Source organism: Oncorhynchus tshawytscha, linkage group LG09 (genome assembly GCF_018296145.1).
Source record: "Oncorhynchus tshawytscha isolate Ot180627B linkage group LG09, Otsh_v2.0, whole genome shotgun sequence".
Taxonomy (NCBI): Eukaryota; Metazoa; Chordata; class Actinopteri; order Salmoniformes; family Salmonidae; genus Oncorhynchus; species Oncorhynchus tshawytscha.
In genome coordinates this window covers 28,842,734-28,860,697 of record NC_056437.1, presented here as the reverse complement: position 1 = coordinate 28,860,697, position 17,964 = coordinate 28,842,734, and the positions used below count along the sequence as shown (strand labels likewise).

The window sequence follows — 17,964 nt, the reverse complement described above, 5'->3', positions numbered from 1 at the left end:
TCCTATTCACTCTTTTCCCCTCTGCTTTTTATGTTCTCCCCCCGCCCCCTTCTCCCCTCTCCTCACCAGCTTTGACTCTGATATTGGGGCTTCGGATCTTGCCAGCCTGGTTTTCTGCGGTGCAGAAGTAGTCGTTGTCGTGGATGTAGGAGTTGAAGGCGGAGGGTGAGAAGGGGTAGAGTTGGAGGGTGCCGTTGGCATGGACGTGGCGGATGTGGGGCACGTCGTAGATGTCATCGCCGGTGGCCAGGTACCAGCGCAGGATGGCGGTGGGGGTGCCGCCCGCCGGGCAGGGCAGAGACACCCCCACCGAGCTGGAGTAGGTCAGCCTCTGGAGGGATGCGTTCACAAAGTACAGCCTGGTAGAGCCCACATCCTCACTGTGTACTGCATGGGGAGAGAGATAGGATAGTTAGTAATAGGTAGGTTAGAGAAAAGTCAGTGACATGTAGAACTATATAAGCTAAATGTCACTGTTGCAAAACAACAGATAACGACTTGCATGAAAAACACTGTTGAGCTCCATATTCAAAATACATATTTGGAACTCTACCCGCGTGTTATTCAATAAAAAATTACGATAAGAGTAAAAGGGAGATTGAAAAGTAATGACACATAATCAGATGTAATAAAACAAAAGGGGAGGAACATGAATGCCCTTCAAAAGTGTAGCAAAATAATCAGAACAAATGTATGTCAAATGCCCAGCTGCAAACATCAGTCATGTGATGCAGAAAGCCAGGGATTTGAGCTAAAGCCTCTGGTGGGTTACGTGGATGGGGGAGGAGGCCTCTACCTCTACACACACACACACACACACACACACACACACACACACACACACAGACACACAGACACACACACACACACACACACATACACAGACACACACACACACACACACACACAGACACACACACACACAGACACACAGACACACACACACACAGACACACAGACACACACCAAGAGAAAAAACACAGTTATGTGATTGGAATTTGTATGCCAGACACAGAGTTAAGTCTGTTTAATCTTCTTTCATATTTATCACACAGACACACACACACACTCACACACACACACACACACACCAGGAGTGTTCCTACTGGGTGCTCAGATTAGGGGTACACAACCCCGTCAGAGAGATAAAGGGAGAGTACCCACAATTCAGAATCAAGGAGGGGACGATTAGAAGAGAAAGGACTATATGCTAGATGGACATATGTGGATGCACAAATCCATCTCACCATTCCCCAAAATATGTAACGCATAGATCCTTTATCCCACAGTGCAGTAATACTTAACAACACAAAACAAAACCCGCAAATCCTAAAAATGTAAAGCAAGGAATTGAGAAATAATAGAACGAGCGATGTCAGAGTCCGGAATATAAATATATATATAAATATACACCCAATCCAAGATGGCGTAGCAGTCGGACGTGTGTTTGTCTTGTCCCATGTAAACAGTCGGTTTCGTCATTTTTTTTCAAACAGTTGAAATCGGAAGTTTACATACACTTAGGTTGGAGTCATTAAAACTCGTTTTTCAAACACTCCACAAATGTCTTGTTAAACAAACTATAGTTTTGGCAAGTCTACGTTGTGCAAGACACATTTTTTCAACAATTGTTTACAGACATTATTTCACTTATAATTCATTCTATCACAATTCCGGTGGGTCAGAAGTTTACATACACTAAGTTGACTGTGCCTTTAAACAGCTTGGAAAATTCCAGAAAATTATGTCATGGCTTTAGAAGCTTCTGATAGGCTAATTAACATCATTTGAGTCAATTGGAGGTGTACCTGTAGATGTATTTCAAGGCCTACCTTCAAACTCATTGCCTCTTTGCTTGACATCATGGGAAAATGAAAAGAAATCAGCCAAAAAATTGTAGACCTCCACAAGTCTGGATCATCCTTGGGAGCAATTTCCAAATGCCTGAAGTTATCACGTTCATCTGTACAAACAATAGTACGCAAGGATAAACACCATGGGAGTATGCAGTCGTCATACCTCTCAGGAAGGAGACACGTTCTGTCTCCTAGAGATTAATGTATGTTAGTTGCGAAAAGTACAAATCAATCCCAGAACAACAGCAAAGGACCTTGTGAAGATGCTGGAGGAAGCTGGCACAAAAGTATGTATATCCACAGTAAAATGAGTCCTATATCTGCATAACCTGAAAGGTCGCTCACCGAGGAAGAAGCAACTGCTCCAAAACCGCCATAAAAAAGCCAGACAACGGTTTGAAACTGCACATGGGGACAAAGATCGTACTTTTTGGAGAACTGTCCTTTGGTCTGATGAAACAAAAATAGAACTGTTTGTCCATAATGACCATCATTATCTTTGGGGGAAAAAGAGGGAGGCTTGTAAGCCGAAGAACACCATCCCAACCGTGAAGCACGGAGGTGGCAGCATCATGTTGTGGGGGTGATTTGCTGCAGGAGGGACTGGTGCACTTCACAAAATAGATGGCATCATGAGGCAGGATAATTATGTGGATATATTGAAGCAACATCTCAAGACATCAGTCAGGAAGTTAAAGCTTGGTCGCAAATGGGTCTTCCAAATGGACAATGATCCCAACCATATTCTTCCAAAGTTGTGGCAAAATGGCTTAAGGACAACAAAGTCAAGGTATTGGAGTGGCCATCACAAAGCCCCATAGAACTTTTCTGGGCAGAACTAAAAAAGCGTGTGCAAGCAAGGAGGCCTACAAACCTGGCCAAAATTCACTCAATTTATTGTGGGAAGCTTGTGGAAGGCTACCCGAAATGTTTGACCCAAGTTAAACAATTTAAAGGCAATGCTACCAAATACTAATTGAGTGTATGTATACTTCTGTCCCACTGGGAATGTGATGAAAGAAATAAAAACTGAAATAAATAATTCTCTCTACTATTATTCAGACATTTCACATTCTTAAAATTAAGTGGTGATCCTACCTGACCGAAGACAGTGAATTTTTACTAGGATTAAATGTCAAGAATTGTGAAAAACTGAGTTTAAATGGAGTTGGCTAAGGTCTATGTAAAGTTCCGACTTCAACTCTATATATTTCAATCTCACTATGATCTAAATACACTTTCCTGCAATCCGCCTCACCCAATGTGGTACGGATCTGCTATTGGTATATGTTATAACTGGAACCTCCATCAGAAGCTAGCCAGATAACTAGCTACTAGCTAGTAGTCACTGTTAGCCACAGCTAGCGGTCTTCACCTTTAGCTCGGACACCAGCCAGCTTTAGCTCGGTCAATACCTGCCAGTCTGCACAGCGCGATATCAACCCAGAGCATATCAGACTGCTTTTCTCCACCACATCACCGGATTCCTGCCGCAAGCTCTAGGCCATTGCACCAGATCATGGCCGCTAGCTAGCTGTAACTGAGTGGCTACTGCTGTCTAACGCCTCTGTCCCAAAGCAAGCACCAGTTAGCCTTGAGCTAGCCTCGAGCTAGGCCCATCTCCTGGCTAGCCGAAGAGGTATACCCGCTAATTTATGGACTACAATACCTCTTTTGCCAATTGGCCTGGACCCTTTATTGCCGACACAGAGCCCCGCCGATCCATCACGACTGGTCTTCCGATGTAATCGTCCGAAGTGGTTTCAACAGGCCTTTTCGTTGCGATGTCGCCGAAGACACAGATGCTAGCCCCGGCCCGCTAGCATTCTGAACTTCGTGCCTCCCGCTCGCTTAGCATAGTAGCGACTACCGAACAGCTCCCTGACTCACCTACTATTGCTCATTGGACCCTAATGATCACTCAGCTACACATGCCTCTCTCTAAGGTCTTGTCTTCTGCTGTTTCGGTTAGTTATTATTGTTTTATTTCACTGTAGAGTCCCTAGTCCAGCCCAACATGGCTTAGATAGCTCTTTTGTCACACATCCCACACATGGGGAGACCTCACCTGGCTTAACTGGTGTCTCCAGAGTTGCAAGCTCTCTCATCATCACTCAATGCCTAGGTTTACCCCCACTGTGCTCACATCCTACCATACCCTGAATCTATTCTACCATGCCCAGGAATCTGACCCTTTTATTCTCTGTTCCCAAAGCACTAGACGACCAGTTCTTATAGCCTTTAGCTGTACCCTTATCCTACTCCTCCTCTGTTCCTCTGTTGATGTAGAGGTTAACCCAGGCCCTGCAGCCCCCAGCATTACACCTATTCCCCAGGCGCTCTCATTTGTTGACTTCTGTAAACATAAAACCCATGCATGTTAACATCAGAAGCCTCATCCCTAAATGTGTTTTATTCACTGCTTTAGCATATTCCGCCAACCCTGATGTCCTAGCCGTGTCTGAATCCTGGCTTAGGAAGGCCACCAAAAATTCTGAAATTTCCATCCCCAACTACAACATTTTCCATCAAGATAGAACTGCCAAAAGGGGCGAAGTTGCAATCTACTGCAGAGATAGCCTGCAGAGTTCTGTCATACTATCCAGGTCTGTGCCCAAACAATAAGAGCTTCTACTTTTAAAAATCTACCTTTCCAGAAATAAGCCTCTCACTGTTGCTGCTTGGTATAGACCCCCTCAGCCCCCAGCTGTGCCCTGGACACCATATGTGAATTGATTTCCCCCCATCTATCTTCAGAGTTCGTACTGTTAGGTGACCTAAACTGGGATTTGTTTAGCACCCTGGCTGTTCTACAATCTGTAAACATGGGCACCCTCATAGATATCATCCTGACCAACTTTCCCTCTAAATACACCTCTGCTGTCTTCAACCAGGATCTCAGCGATCACTGCCTCATTGCCTGCGTCCGTAAAGGGCCCGTGGTTTGACCACCCCTCATCACTGTCAAACGCTCCCTAAAACACTTCAGCGAGCAGGCCTTTCTAATCAACCTGGACCGGGTATCCTGGAAGGATATTGACCTCATCCCGTCAGTAGAGGATGCCTGGTTGTTCTTTAAAAGTGCTTTCATCACCATCTATATAAGCATGCCCCATTCAAAAAATGTGGCACTAAGAACAGATAAAGCCCTTGGTTCACTTCAGACGTGACTGCCCTTGACCAGCACAAAAACATCTTGTGGCGTACTGCATTAGCATCGAATAGCCCCAGCGATATGCAACTTTTCAGGGAATTCAGGAACCAATATAAACAGTCAGTTAGGAAAGCTAAGGCTAGCTTTTTCAAACAGAAATTTGCATCCTGTAGCACTAATCCCAAAAAGTTTTGTGCCACTAATGTCCATGGAGAATAAGAACACCTCCTCCCAGTTGCCCACTGCACTGAGGATAGGAAACACTGTCACCAACGATAAATCTACGATAATGGAGAATTTCAATAAGCATTTTTATACGGATGGCCATGCTTTCCACCTGGCTACCCCTACCCTGGCCAACAGCTCTGCATCCCCCGCAGCATTTTGCCAAAGCCCTCCCCGCTTCTCCTTCACCCAAATCCAGATAGCTGATGTTCTGAAAGAGCTGCAAAATCTGGATCCCTACAAATCAGCTGGGCTAGACAATCTGGACCCTCTCTTTCTAAAATGATCTGCCGAAATTGTTGCAACCCCTATTTACTAGCCTGTTCATCCTCTCTTTCGTATCGTCTGAGATCCCTAAAGATTGGAAAACTGCCACGGTCATCCCCCTCTTCAAAGGGGGAGACACTCGAGACCCAAACTGTTATAGACCTATATCCATCCTGCCCTGCCTTTTAAAGTTTTCTAAAGCCAAGTTAACAAACAGATCCCCGACCATTTCGAATCCCACCATACCTTCTCCACTATGAAATCTGGTTTCTGAGCTGGTCATGGGTGCACCTCAGCCACGCTCAAGGTCCTAAATGATATCATAACCGCCATAGATAAAACACAGTACTGTGCAGCCATTTTCATCGACCTGGCCAAGGCTTCGACTCTGTCAATCAATAGCCTTGGTTTCTCAAATGACTGCCTCACCCGGTTCACCAACTACTTCTCAGATAGAGTTCTGTGTTTCAAATCGGAGGACCTGTTGTCCGGACCTCTGGCAGTCTCTATGGGGGTGCCATAGGATAGGGTTCAATTCTCGGGCTGACTCTTTCTCAGTATTTATCAATGATGTCGCTCTTGCTGCTGGTTATTCTCTGATCCACCTACGCATTCTGTATACATCTGACCCTTCCTTGAAAACTGTGTTACCAAACCTCCAAACGAGCTTCAATGCCATACAACACTCCTTCCATGGCCTCCAACTGCTCTTAAATGCAAGCAAAACTAAATGAATGCTCTTCAACCGATTGCTGCCCGTCTATCATCACTAGTCTGGACGGTTCTGACTTAGAATATTTGGACAATTACAAATACCTAGGTGTCTGGTTAGACTGTAAACTCTCCTTCCAGACTCACATTAAGCATCTCCAATACAAATGAAATCTAGAATCGGCTTCCTATTTCGCAACAAAGCCTCCTTCACTCATGCTGCCAAACATACCCTTGCTGCCAAACATACCCTCGTAAAACTGACTCTCCTGCCGATCCTCGACTTCGGCGATGTCATTTACAAAATAGCCTCCAACACTCTAATCAGCAAATTGGATGTAGTCTATCACAGTGCCATCCGTTATGTCACCAAAGCCCCATATACTACCCACCACTGCAACCTGTATGCTCTCGTTGGATGGCCCTCGTTACATATTCGTCGCCAAACCCACTGGCTCCAGGTCATCTACAAGTCTTTGCTAGGTAAAGCCCCACCTTATCTCAGCTCACTGGTCACCATAGCAACACCCACCCGTAGCACGCACTCCAGCAGGTATATTTCACTGGTCATCCCCAAAGCCAACACCTCTTTTGACCGCCTTTCCTTCCAGTTCTCTGCTGCCAATGACTGGAACGAATTGCAAAAATCTCTGAAGCTGGAGACATATCTCCCTCACTAACTTTAAGCATCAGCTGTCAGAGCAGCTTAACAATCACTGTACCTGTACACAGCCTATCAGTAAATAGCACACCCAACTACCTCAGCCCCATATTGTTATTTCTTTTTTTGCTCTTTTGCACCCTAGTATTTCTACTTGCACATCATCATCCGTACATCTATCACTCCAGTGATAATGCTAAATTATTTCACCACTATGGCCTATTTATTGCCTTACCTCCCTAATCTTACTACATTTGCACACACTGTACATAGATTTGTCTATTGTGTTATTGACTATATGTTTGTTTATCCCATGTGTAACTCTGTGTTGTTGTTTTTGTCATACTGCTTTGCTTTATCTTGGCCAGGTCGCAGTTGTAAATGAGAACTTGTTCTCAACTAGCCTACCTTGTTTAAATAAAGGTGAGATATATTTTTTTAAAGAGGATGGTGTGTATAGACAGTATGGACAGTATATGAATAGAAAAGGTGTGTACAGCCGTAGTTATATAGGATGAGCATTGACTAGAATACAGTATATAAAATGTGCTTACCAAGTCACATAATAAGTTGCATGGACTCAATCTGTTACTACATTATCTCTGTACCCCACACATACAATTATCTGTAAGGTCCCTCAGTCAAGCAGTGAATTTTAAACACAGATTCAACCACAAAGACCAAGAAGATTTTCCAATGGCTAGCAAAGAAGGGAACCTATTGGTAGATGGGTAAAAATAAAAACATTTAAGCAGACATTGAATATCCCTTTGAGCATGGTGAAGTGAATTAATTATACTTCGGATGGTGTATCAATACACCCAGTCACTACAAAGATACAAGCATCCTTACTAACTCAGATGCCGGAGAGGATGGAAACCACTCAGGGATTTCACCATAAGTTACAGAGTTTAATGGCTTGTGTAGTTACACAATACTAACCTAAATGGCAGAGTTAAAGGAAAGAATAATGGATGCATGCTATTCTAAAGTGTGCATCCTATTTGCAAAAAGGCATTAAAGTAAAACAGCAAAAAGTGTCCTGAATACAAATTATTACGTTGGGGGCTATTTCAGCACAACACGTCACGGAGTACCACTCTCCATATTTTCAATCATGGCAGTGGCTGCCTCATGTTATGGGTATGCTTGTCATCAGCAAAGACTAGGAGTTTTTTAGGATAAAAATAAACAGAATAGAGCTAAGCACAGGCAAAATCCTAGAGGAAAACCTGGTTCAGTCTGACACTGGGAGACAAATGCACCTTTCAGCAGGACAATAACCTAAAACAAGGATAAATATACACTGGAGTTGCTTACCAAGACAACATTGAACATTCCTGAGTGGCCTAGTTACAGTTTTGACTTAAATCGGCTTGAAAATCTATGGCAAGACTTGAAAATGGCTGTCTAGCAATGATCAACAACCAACTTAACAGAGCTTGAAGAATATTTTAAAGAATAATGTGCAAATATTGTACAATACAGGTGTGCAAAGCTCGTAAAGACTTACCCAGAAAGAACAACTGTAATCACTGTATTGACTCAGGGGTGCAAATACTTATGTCAATTAGATATTTCTGTATTTCATTTTGAATACATTTGCTAACATTTTTTGTCATTATGGAGTAATATGTGTAGTTGTGTGAGATTTTTTTTGTTGATTTAATCAATTTTGAATTCAGGGTGTAACACAACAAAATGTGGAATAAGTCAAGGGGTGTGAACACTTTCTGAAGGCACTGTACATAGGGCAGCAGTCTCTAAGATGCAGGGTAGAGTACCGGGTGGTAGCTGGCTAGTAACAGTGACTAAGTTCAGGCCAGGGTACTGGGTGGAGGTTGGCTAGTAGTGACTGTTTAACAGTCTGATGGCTGTTTTTCAGTCTCTCGATCTCAGCCTTGATGCACCTGTACTGTCTCCGCCTTCCAGATGGTGGCAGGGTGAACAGGCCCGTGGCTCGGGTGGCTGAGGTCCTTGATGATCTTCTTGGCTTTCCTGTGACACCGGGTGCTGTAGATGTCCTGAAGGGATGGCAATGTGTCCCCGGTAATGCATGGGGCTGACCACACCACCCTCTGAAGAGCCATGCAGTTGCGGGAGGTGCAATTGCCGTACCAGGTGGTGATACAGACAAGATCCTCTCAATGGTTCATCTGTAGAAGTTTGTGAGGGTCTTAGGGGCCAGGACAAATGTATTCAGCCTCCTGAGGTTGTGGATGGACCATTTCAGGTTGTCAGTGATGTGCACACCGAGGACCTTAAAGCTTTTCACCCTCTCCACTGAGTCCCGACAATGTGGATGGGGGCATGCTCTCTCTGATGTCTCCTGAAGTTCACAATCAAGCTCTTTCGATTTGTTGACGTTGAGGGACAGGTTATTATCCTGGTACCACTCTGCCAGGGCCCTCAACTCCTCCCTGTAGGCTGTCTCGTCATTGTTGCTAATCAGGCCTAACACTGCTGTGTCGTCTGCAAACTTGATCATTGAGTTGGAGATGTGCGTGGCCCCGAAGTCATGGGTGAACAGGGAGCACAGGAGGGGGCTGAGCACGCGCCCATGTTGAGGATCAGCATAGCGGAGGTGTTGTTGCCTACCTTCATCACCTGGGGTCGACCCGTTCGGAAGTCCAGGATCCAGTTGTGCAGGGACGGGGTTCAGACCCAGGGCCTTGAGCTTAGTGATGAGCTTGGAGGGCAATATGGTTTTGAAGGCTGAGATATACAGTAGTTGATGAACAGCATTCTTACATAGGTATTCCTGTTGTCCAGATGGGATAGGTATGCAGTATGCAGTGCATTGGTGATTGAGTGATCTGTGGATCTGTTGGGGCAGTATGCAAATTGTAGTGGGTCTAGGGTGCCAGGTAAGGTGGAGGTCATATGATCCTTAACTAGCCTCTCAAAGTACTTCATGATGGCAAAAGTGAGTGCTACGGCGTGATAGGCATTTAGTTCAGTTACCTTTGCTTTCTTGGGTACAGGAAGAATGGGGGACATCTTGAAGCAAGTAGGGACAACAGACTGGCAGATGGAGAGATTGAATATGTCCGTAAACACTCCAGCCAGTTGGTCTGCCCATGCTCTCAGGAAGCGGCTGGGGATGCCGTCTGGGCCGGCAGCCTTGCGAGGGTTCATTCACCTCTACCTCTAGACTCTCTCTCTATTGTCCAGCCCCTCCAACACTACTGTCCAAACCATCTGCACCAGGCTCTCTAGTACCCCTAGAGTAAACACTTAGGCTAATTTAATGTAAATTTGTGTATGCTAGTGTGTACGTTGTGCTGTTGACAGACAGGTTGGTTACATTTGTAGGTTAAGATTTCAGATGGTGGTGATAGCAACACATTAAACTATGAAGCTTTTTCTCACAGGATCAGCACTATGGACAGATTCTATACATTTACCCACGAGTAAGATCAGATCCACAGACAGAGTCTAGAGATTAACCCTGGAGTAAGATCTCCTCCTATGGATAGTGATGCTTCCATAGGCTATATAATCCCACCTAAGGGCTAGTTCATAATGCCACGAGTCATGTCCCCTTGAAAGAATAGTAGCACTCACTCCTGGCTCTATGGTCTGGGCTCAACATAACATTGATGTTAGATGTGAAGTGAGGGCAGCATGCTACAGATGGTAAATATGAACTCTAGCCGTCCATCTGATGGTGGACTGCAGAATCCAGGTCAGACATGCTCCCCCACCCCAATGCACGAGCCATGCCCCCATCCTCTCCCTCCCCTCTGCAGATTACTGATAATGGCCCCCGAGCATAAAGCCCATATTAAAGATGACAATATCTATAATCTCCCAATGGGGAGAGGACTAAAGTGGAGGGGTGGAGTGGTGGAGGGGGGAAAGGCAGGCTGAGAGGTTGGGGGGGGCTGGGCAGTAGGACCACCCCTCTTTAGATTAGGGGCCTGGGGGCTGGAGGGGTGAGGGTGGTTAAAAGAGGGGTACTGGGCAGGATCGAGTGGGGAGTGGGTGAGAGAGGGGGGTCAACCAGCCCACTCAAAGACTGTCACAAACAGACACACACCACATAAACATGCCACAAGCGGAATTTAGGGAACGCTCACACTGGGTGGAGACAGAGGGGTTGCCATGGTGGCACTGGCATGTGACAAAAAAATATATACACAACATACTATGTGTGAATACAGTGTGTTGGTTGTATTTTGAGGGGGTGAACTGGGGGCAAGTGACTTCCATCCAAGTCAATGGAAGGAGAAACCATCCGGACTATTAATTAACAGCCAGGTCACCTGTGATACAATTCATTATTCGACGTCCATCCATGTCTGAGGACGCCAGGAGATAATGTGGACACCGGCCACTGGGGTCAACAGTTAGCGCTATTACCTTCAAGTAGGTTTAGATTTTGCTAGAGTGTTGTGGGCGGGGATGGCAAATGGGCGTAATTATCTGACTGATTCCAAAGGTTGCAAGGCAGTTTTTGAGATTTTTGTTTTTAAGCCTATCCCAAACCTTAACCTTTCAGAGTTAATGCCTAACCTTAAGATTTCAGAGTTATTGCCTAAACTTTTCATTTTTAAGTATTTTTTGTTGTAGTTGTATTTTACTCCCTTTTTTCATTTAGGATCTCATCGCTGCAACTGCCAACGGGCTCGGGAGAGGCGAAGGTCAAGTCATGCGTCCTCCAAAACATGACCTGCCAAACCGTGCTTCTTAACACCCACCCTCTTAACCCGGAAGCCAGCTGCACCATTGTGTCGGAGAAAACACTGTTCAACTGACAACCGAAGTCAGCCTGCAGGCACCTGGCTCTCCACAAGGAGTCGCTAGACCGCGATGAACCAAGTAAAGCCTCCCCTGCCAAACCCTCCCCTAACCCAGACGACGCTGGGACAATTGTGTGCCTCCCTATGAGACACCCGGTCACAGCGTGGGATCAAACCCGGTTCTGTAGTGACGTCTCAAGCACTGCGATGCAGTGCCTTAGACCGCTGTGCCACTCGGGAGGCCTATTAATACCTAAACCTAACCTGAGTTAATGCCTAAACTTAACCTTAAAGACTTTGAAATTTGACCTTTGTAACAACTTCGAAATTTGATATTAGATAACCATGGATGAATGTCTAATTCTGACGTGAGACTGTGAGAGCTGGTTGTTAATTAATGGCTCAAATGGCCTTCCCATCTCCATTTTGTGGAATTATGAGCTGCTTCTCAGAAAAACAGTCAGTCTGAATGGATCAAATCATTCAGCCAAAACATTCTAGCATCCCATTTGACTGTGCATTGACTGCCAGCCATTAATGTACTATGTCATGTTAACACATCAACAAACCCCCTTTCAATCAAATTCAGTCCAAAGCATCTGAGTTCAGTGTTGACCTGATATCTGGGGACACCAGTAGAACTGGGAGTTCAGTCCTAATTAAACACAATGAGGAAAAACAATAGAAAATATGTAGAATGAAACGCATCCATGTCCCCTCATTCATTGTGAGGTGTTTTCATTGCAGTGCATTGGAGCCTGTTAATGGTGTTGGTAGAACTGAGCCCTGGCTTGCTGGCTGCAGGAGTGAGTGTGCGCAGAACACACTGAGCCACTATTTTATGCAGCCTGCTTGAGAACGAGCCATGAATATGTATGTCGGAGAGGCAGAAGCCATTGCCTATGCAAGACTTCATTATGCATAATACAGCTGGTCTACGCCTCTCCGGTGTGTGTGCGCATGCGCATGCACAAACATACACACACACACTCACTCCACACACACACACGCACACAATCGTATCATGTGTTAAACACAATCCACACACTGATGAGCTGGTAAATAAATGCCCACACCCCCACATTCCCTTTCATATACACACCATCAAACCCGCAGTCCCTGAACCAAACGAAATGCATAATGCTTTCTCCTCTTCTCCATCTTCCCCCTTTTTCTCTCTCTCCCTCGTTCTCTCTTTAACCCTCTGCTCATGTGCATACACATCAGTGCTCCCTCTGTCTCAACCCCCATCCTCTTTTCGCTCTCTGTCACACATCATGGAGCACCTCTTCCCATGGAGACAGATGTAGGATCATTTTCAGACTGCCTGGAACTCCACTTCCTCCTCTCCTTCCCTCCATCTCCCTGTGCTCTTCTCCTTCTCCTCTATTCCCTCTATCTATCTCTCTATCTATCTCTATCTCTATTTAGCTAGCTCACATCTTGTTGCGTCTTACAGGAAGACTTTTGATGTTGTATGCCAACATGTATGCATTTAGAACCTAGCGATTAGAATACTCCGCTCTCTCTCTGTGTGTGTGTGTGTGTGTGTGTGTGTGTGTGTGTGTGTGTGTGTGTGTGTGTGTGTGTGTGTGTGTGTGTGTGTGTGTGTGTGTGTGTGTGTGTGTGTGTGTGTGTGTGTGTGTGTGTGTGTGTGTGTGTGTGTGTTATAAGAGCAAGTAGGAGGGGAAACACATACAAATTAAAAGAAGAGACAGAGAGATGGAGGTAGGTGTAAGCTTATGAATAATCCTTAGGGGTCTGGCATAAGTAGGTGGTTGGTGTGGGGTGGGAAGATGTGAGGGCTGGGCTGGTGGGTTGTTGGGGGTTATATCTAATCAAGGCAGGGGTTTTGCCCCCCTGCTTTCTGTACACCATATACCCCATCACCCCCCAGGCCCGTGCTGCGTCAGTGAAAAAGTGTGCTACTTCAGCAGTCCCCTGGGACCAGCTCCCCCTTACATCAAAGCAGCCAGTTTCTCTCTTAATGTGAATATCAAATCTGTAGATCACAAGTCCCAGCAGTCTGCATAAAACTACCCCTCCCCCAGCCTTTAATTCTGCCTAGTGATGAGGGGTAGAAGGAGGAGTGTGAGAGAGAGAGAGAGAGAGAGAGAGAGAGAGAGAGAGAGAGAGAGAGAGAGAGAGAGAGAGAGAGAGAGAGAGAGAGAGAGAGAGAGAGAGAGAGCATACCTTCGACAACCACCTGCCAGAACATAAACATTTCCCCAAATACAGTAAGACCCGAGGTGTTAAAAGGCTTGGACACCTCACCTGTCATACATCAGGACGCATGTAATTGACATATTTCATGTCCCTTTTTTTCAAACATAGCCTATCCATTCCTTATCCATTCTAATCATCTAATGCATTTTTATTCGACATAACTTATCCCATTCGGGTAGGCTACATTGTGACGACGGGTTGAGAGAGGAGCGGGAGGATGCAAGGGGACTGAGACGAATAGGAAAGCATATGTGCCATGATAGACGTGTAAGATCCTATCGCTGAACGCTCTATGGCTCCGCTCCGCGCGCTCTGAGATCCGCTGCGCTCGCTCTGCCAACCTCACCACTGAAACGCGCCACTTACACCAGCTGCAGTAACGTTCACATCTCACAATACTATTACAAAGTTAGGAAGGCTTAATCACCATTACACGGCGGTAAAACGTACATTTCTGAGTTCCTCATTAGAGGCAAGGGCAACCCCGGCCAATGCCATAGAAATCGATTTTTTTCCATGCACTCCATTGAAAAAGTTTGCGGGATGATTTTAAAGGGTTAAAGTTTGAAGGATTCTTTGGCCTCAAATGAAAACAATAACAAAAGCAATAGTGCAAACTATATACACCATATTATGAATAGGTTAATCATATTGACTCATTAATGAACCCAGGACACACACAGCACAGGCTTAGGCTATTCAAGGAGCCAAATAAACGTGTTAGAATTAGTATATAGCTTACAACAGATAACCGAAACGAAAATGTGATTGATTATAAATGTACGAATGCAATTTGACAAGAAAATGAAGTGAGTAGGCCTAGGCCTATGTTACAGCCTGGGCCATAAGCCAAGGCGAAGTTTCAAATAAAGGCAGTGCATTTATTCTTTCAGCATTATTCAATATTTAAAAAAGTGATTTATGAGCATATTTGACTAGAAAAATAAAACCATGCAATTATATATTGGCACTCTTCTGTCCTGTTACCCGCTTTGCTGCTCTGTCATTGGGTGATGCGGCAGATCGCAACGCTAATTGCGCAGCTGAGGGGAGAAGGCAGCTGGGGATTTGGGCTAAAATTGAGAGAGACCAATTTTGCATGTTTCTATTTTCTACGAGCGAGGACAGGAGAGGGAGGGTTGGGTATGGAGGGGGAGAGGGTGACAGTAGCCTAGGAGCTTATGACAGGGGAGGGAATGCCTTATAACCACATATATTTGGATTAATTAAGCTCAATTTCGAAATGCCATTGACGGGACCATTTTATTATATTTATTTTATTTTAATTTCATAATTATAAAAAAAATCAATAGACCAATACATCCTTAGAAATTACACTGAAAATACAAACTGCTTTAAAACAATTATAGCATTTCTGAAATCAATACATAATTAATTGTTAATCATTCTATGCAATAAATAATTGAAATGTGTGTGTCTGTGTTGGATTATCATAATTTGTATTTGGTCAAAAATAGCAAACGGGTGGTCAGGTAAATAAATTCCATATTGACAAAATTGTCTATTTCCCATCTTCAATAATGAAATATAGCGCTATAATAGTCATAAAATATCCTATTTCATTTAGCTTCATTGGTTTTAAGCCTAAAGATGTAATGACTGTTCATCACCTAAAGATATAGAAAATGAATACTAATTTATTACACAGCCATTTGGACTAAAATAAGGCCTCTTTGATTTGTTTCTTTCATTTATGTAGGCTAATTGACCAATTATGTAACCCATGTCTCGCTGTAAGTAATTCGCTAGCCCATTGAATTGGGTGTGTTTGCGTTGTAAAATGGGTCCAAGTATGTACGGGAAAATATTAAACAAAAATTAGATGTTTAAATGCAACATATTAAAATGAACCATTTAACAATAACAATTGCCTTCAAATGAATGGTCACAGTTCAATTATACACATAAACTTTGTAGCAAACAGTCCCAATGCAATGCAGAGAGGGAGGGCTGTCCCCTTTCCCACAGACAGACAGAGACAGAGACAGAGACAGAGACAGAGACAGAGGGCAGCCAGGGTTCAGGTGGGCTATTAGAGGGAAACACGCCGGGGCTTGTCCATATTCACCCACGCATCTGGGGTCTTCTTTGGTCAAATAAATTAAGATCGAATTAAATAGATTTAAAAAGACATTTGGATGCTGGTATGAGAACATTGTGCCTTTACTTATTAACTTGACTTTTCATATTATTTTAATTGATATGCATTCAGAGAGACATTCAAATGCTTGAATGGTCCACATGTACTTACACCCAATTACCTAATTAAATAATTATTAACACAAAACAGCCTAAATAAAAGTAGGCGCCAATGTGAGCTTGTATCGTGGGTTTGCCCTTCCAGTATTGACAGACATGTCAGATAGGCCTATATATCAAGACATAAGAAGAACAAAAACATATCTACCCATCCTCCAGGCCCATGCCATTTATGAAATTATAACTCATAAATATGCATATACATAACTCCAAACAGTCAGGCTAAACAAAGGACTACACACTAAGATGCTGTTGAGTTTCTGTGTTATTTTCAACGCAGATTTGCAGGATTATTATAATACACTGTAATAGCAAGAGAGATCAGTTTGGTAATTCGTTCGGGATTTGCAGCCATATTGAATCAGCCTTTGAAATGTGAGGCTTTTTCCTCGTCAAAAACAGAAAGCACTTTATAAAGATAAATCATTAAACGAAAATTAAACTCATAATGTCCACAAAATAAACGAAGAAATTTTGAAAAGAGTAATTGCATTTTCATTATGGGGTAATTAATTTGGGTGTAATCATTTGTCTAATAAGAAGCCTTTGGTTTGTTACTTCATTTTTCAACATGGCAACTACTCATTGACAGACACAGACTCTTGCCAAAAATCTCCTCAAGATCACCTCCCAAAAATCACCACAGCACACCTCCAGAATAGTGCGCCTGTGTCCACAGCCAAGCGCTTAAAACATATTCACAGACATACCCACAAACCGACACCAATAGGCCAAACAACCACAGCAAAATTATTTACTAACACTGAAATAAAATGATAAGAATCGATTTCAATAAATACTTTGCACAACATGTGCCCATTCAAGTTTTGACCACTAAAAAAGTCAACAATTCAGGCATTTCAAGACCTGTTTTTATCTCCCTCTCCCATCTCGTTCTGCTTATCCAGCCATTTTACATATTCATAACTCTCGTTGGTATAATGCGAAAACAAACCGTGCTATCAGCACCATCTGCGGCATCACCGACCAGTGCACACGGCCACACATCGACAAAAAATATATATATTTCACTCCTAAAACACCTCTACATGCATCTTTACAATAGGCCTATGCATTTGGTAGACAAACAAAGTAATTTACACTTCATTTTCAAATCCAATCTCTCCTAATTGCATGGCTTCCAATGATGGCTACATCAATGCAGTTGTTCTCCTTCTACATCTCCATGTTTCTTTACAATTATTGTTAATTATTACAGTACTTTTGATCAGGATAGAATAAGTGAGACACTCACTGGATTTAATTTATTAAGGTTATACATAAAAACAGTGTTTCTTACCTTCCCGGAGAGAGTACAGCAGGAGTAAAGTTACAAGCCACATGCCATAAATAGCAGGTATATTTTTCAGGAATGTTTGGCAATCCTGGCAAGTGTGCGGCGCAGTCTTTGGCCAGGCGGGTCTGGGTGCTGGACTGGCGACTATGCTCCCTGGCGGTCTCTCCAGCCCTGCTGCCCCGATAACCATCGCAGGGAAATGAGAAGCTCCTGAGCCCCGCCCACGTCCCCTCCCTTCGACGTGACTACAGAACATGCAAGCGAAGCCTCCCTTCGTAGTCTAATGAGACACGGTCAAAATATACGTCACACGCCAAATGGAACCACTAAGGGTCGAGTTGAGTTGAGGAGTGGATATTCGGTCACTTTTCGGAGGGAGTGTGCTCCGGATTGACGCGGACAGGTGGATGGCTACTGTCTCTGACACAGGTGAGCGCGCCCACCTGTGCAACACACGGAATGAACTGGCCTTTTCTCTCCGCTTTGGATGGATCTACTCCAGATACCGTTGGATACTTTAAAACCAAATCACTATAATCAAC

General features: G+C 44.0%; 1 protein-coding gene across 4 annotated transcripts in view; it reads right to left on the bottom strand.

Moving 5' to 3' along the window:
- Nucleotides 1–17,607, bottom strand: part of LOC112259099 (Down syndrome cell adhesion molecule-like protein 1 homolog) — a 97,607-nt gene extending 80,000 nt beyond the window's left edge. For all 4 annotated transcript variants that reach the window (XM_042326740.1, XM_042326741.1, XM_042326742.1 and 1 more), the window contains exons 1-2: nucleotides 17,426–17,607; nucleotides 67–387 (exon numbers count right to left, since the gene is read on the bottom strand). In XM_042326740.1, coding sequence (XP_042182674.1) covers nucleotides 67–387; nucleotides 17,426–17,468 — 364 coding nt within the window. In that variant the 5' untranslated portion in view covers nucleotides 17,469–17,607. The remainder of the gene's footprint in view (nucleotides 1–66; nucleotides 388–17,425) is intronic.
- Between the last annotated feature and the right edge of the window lie 357 nt (nucleotides 17,608–17,964).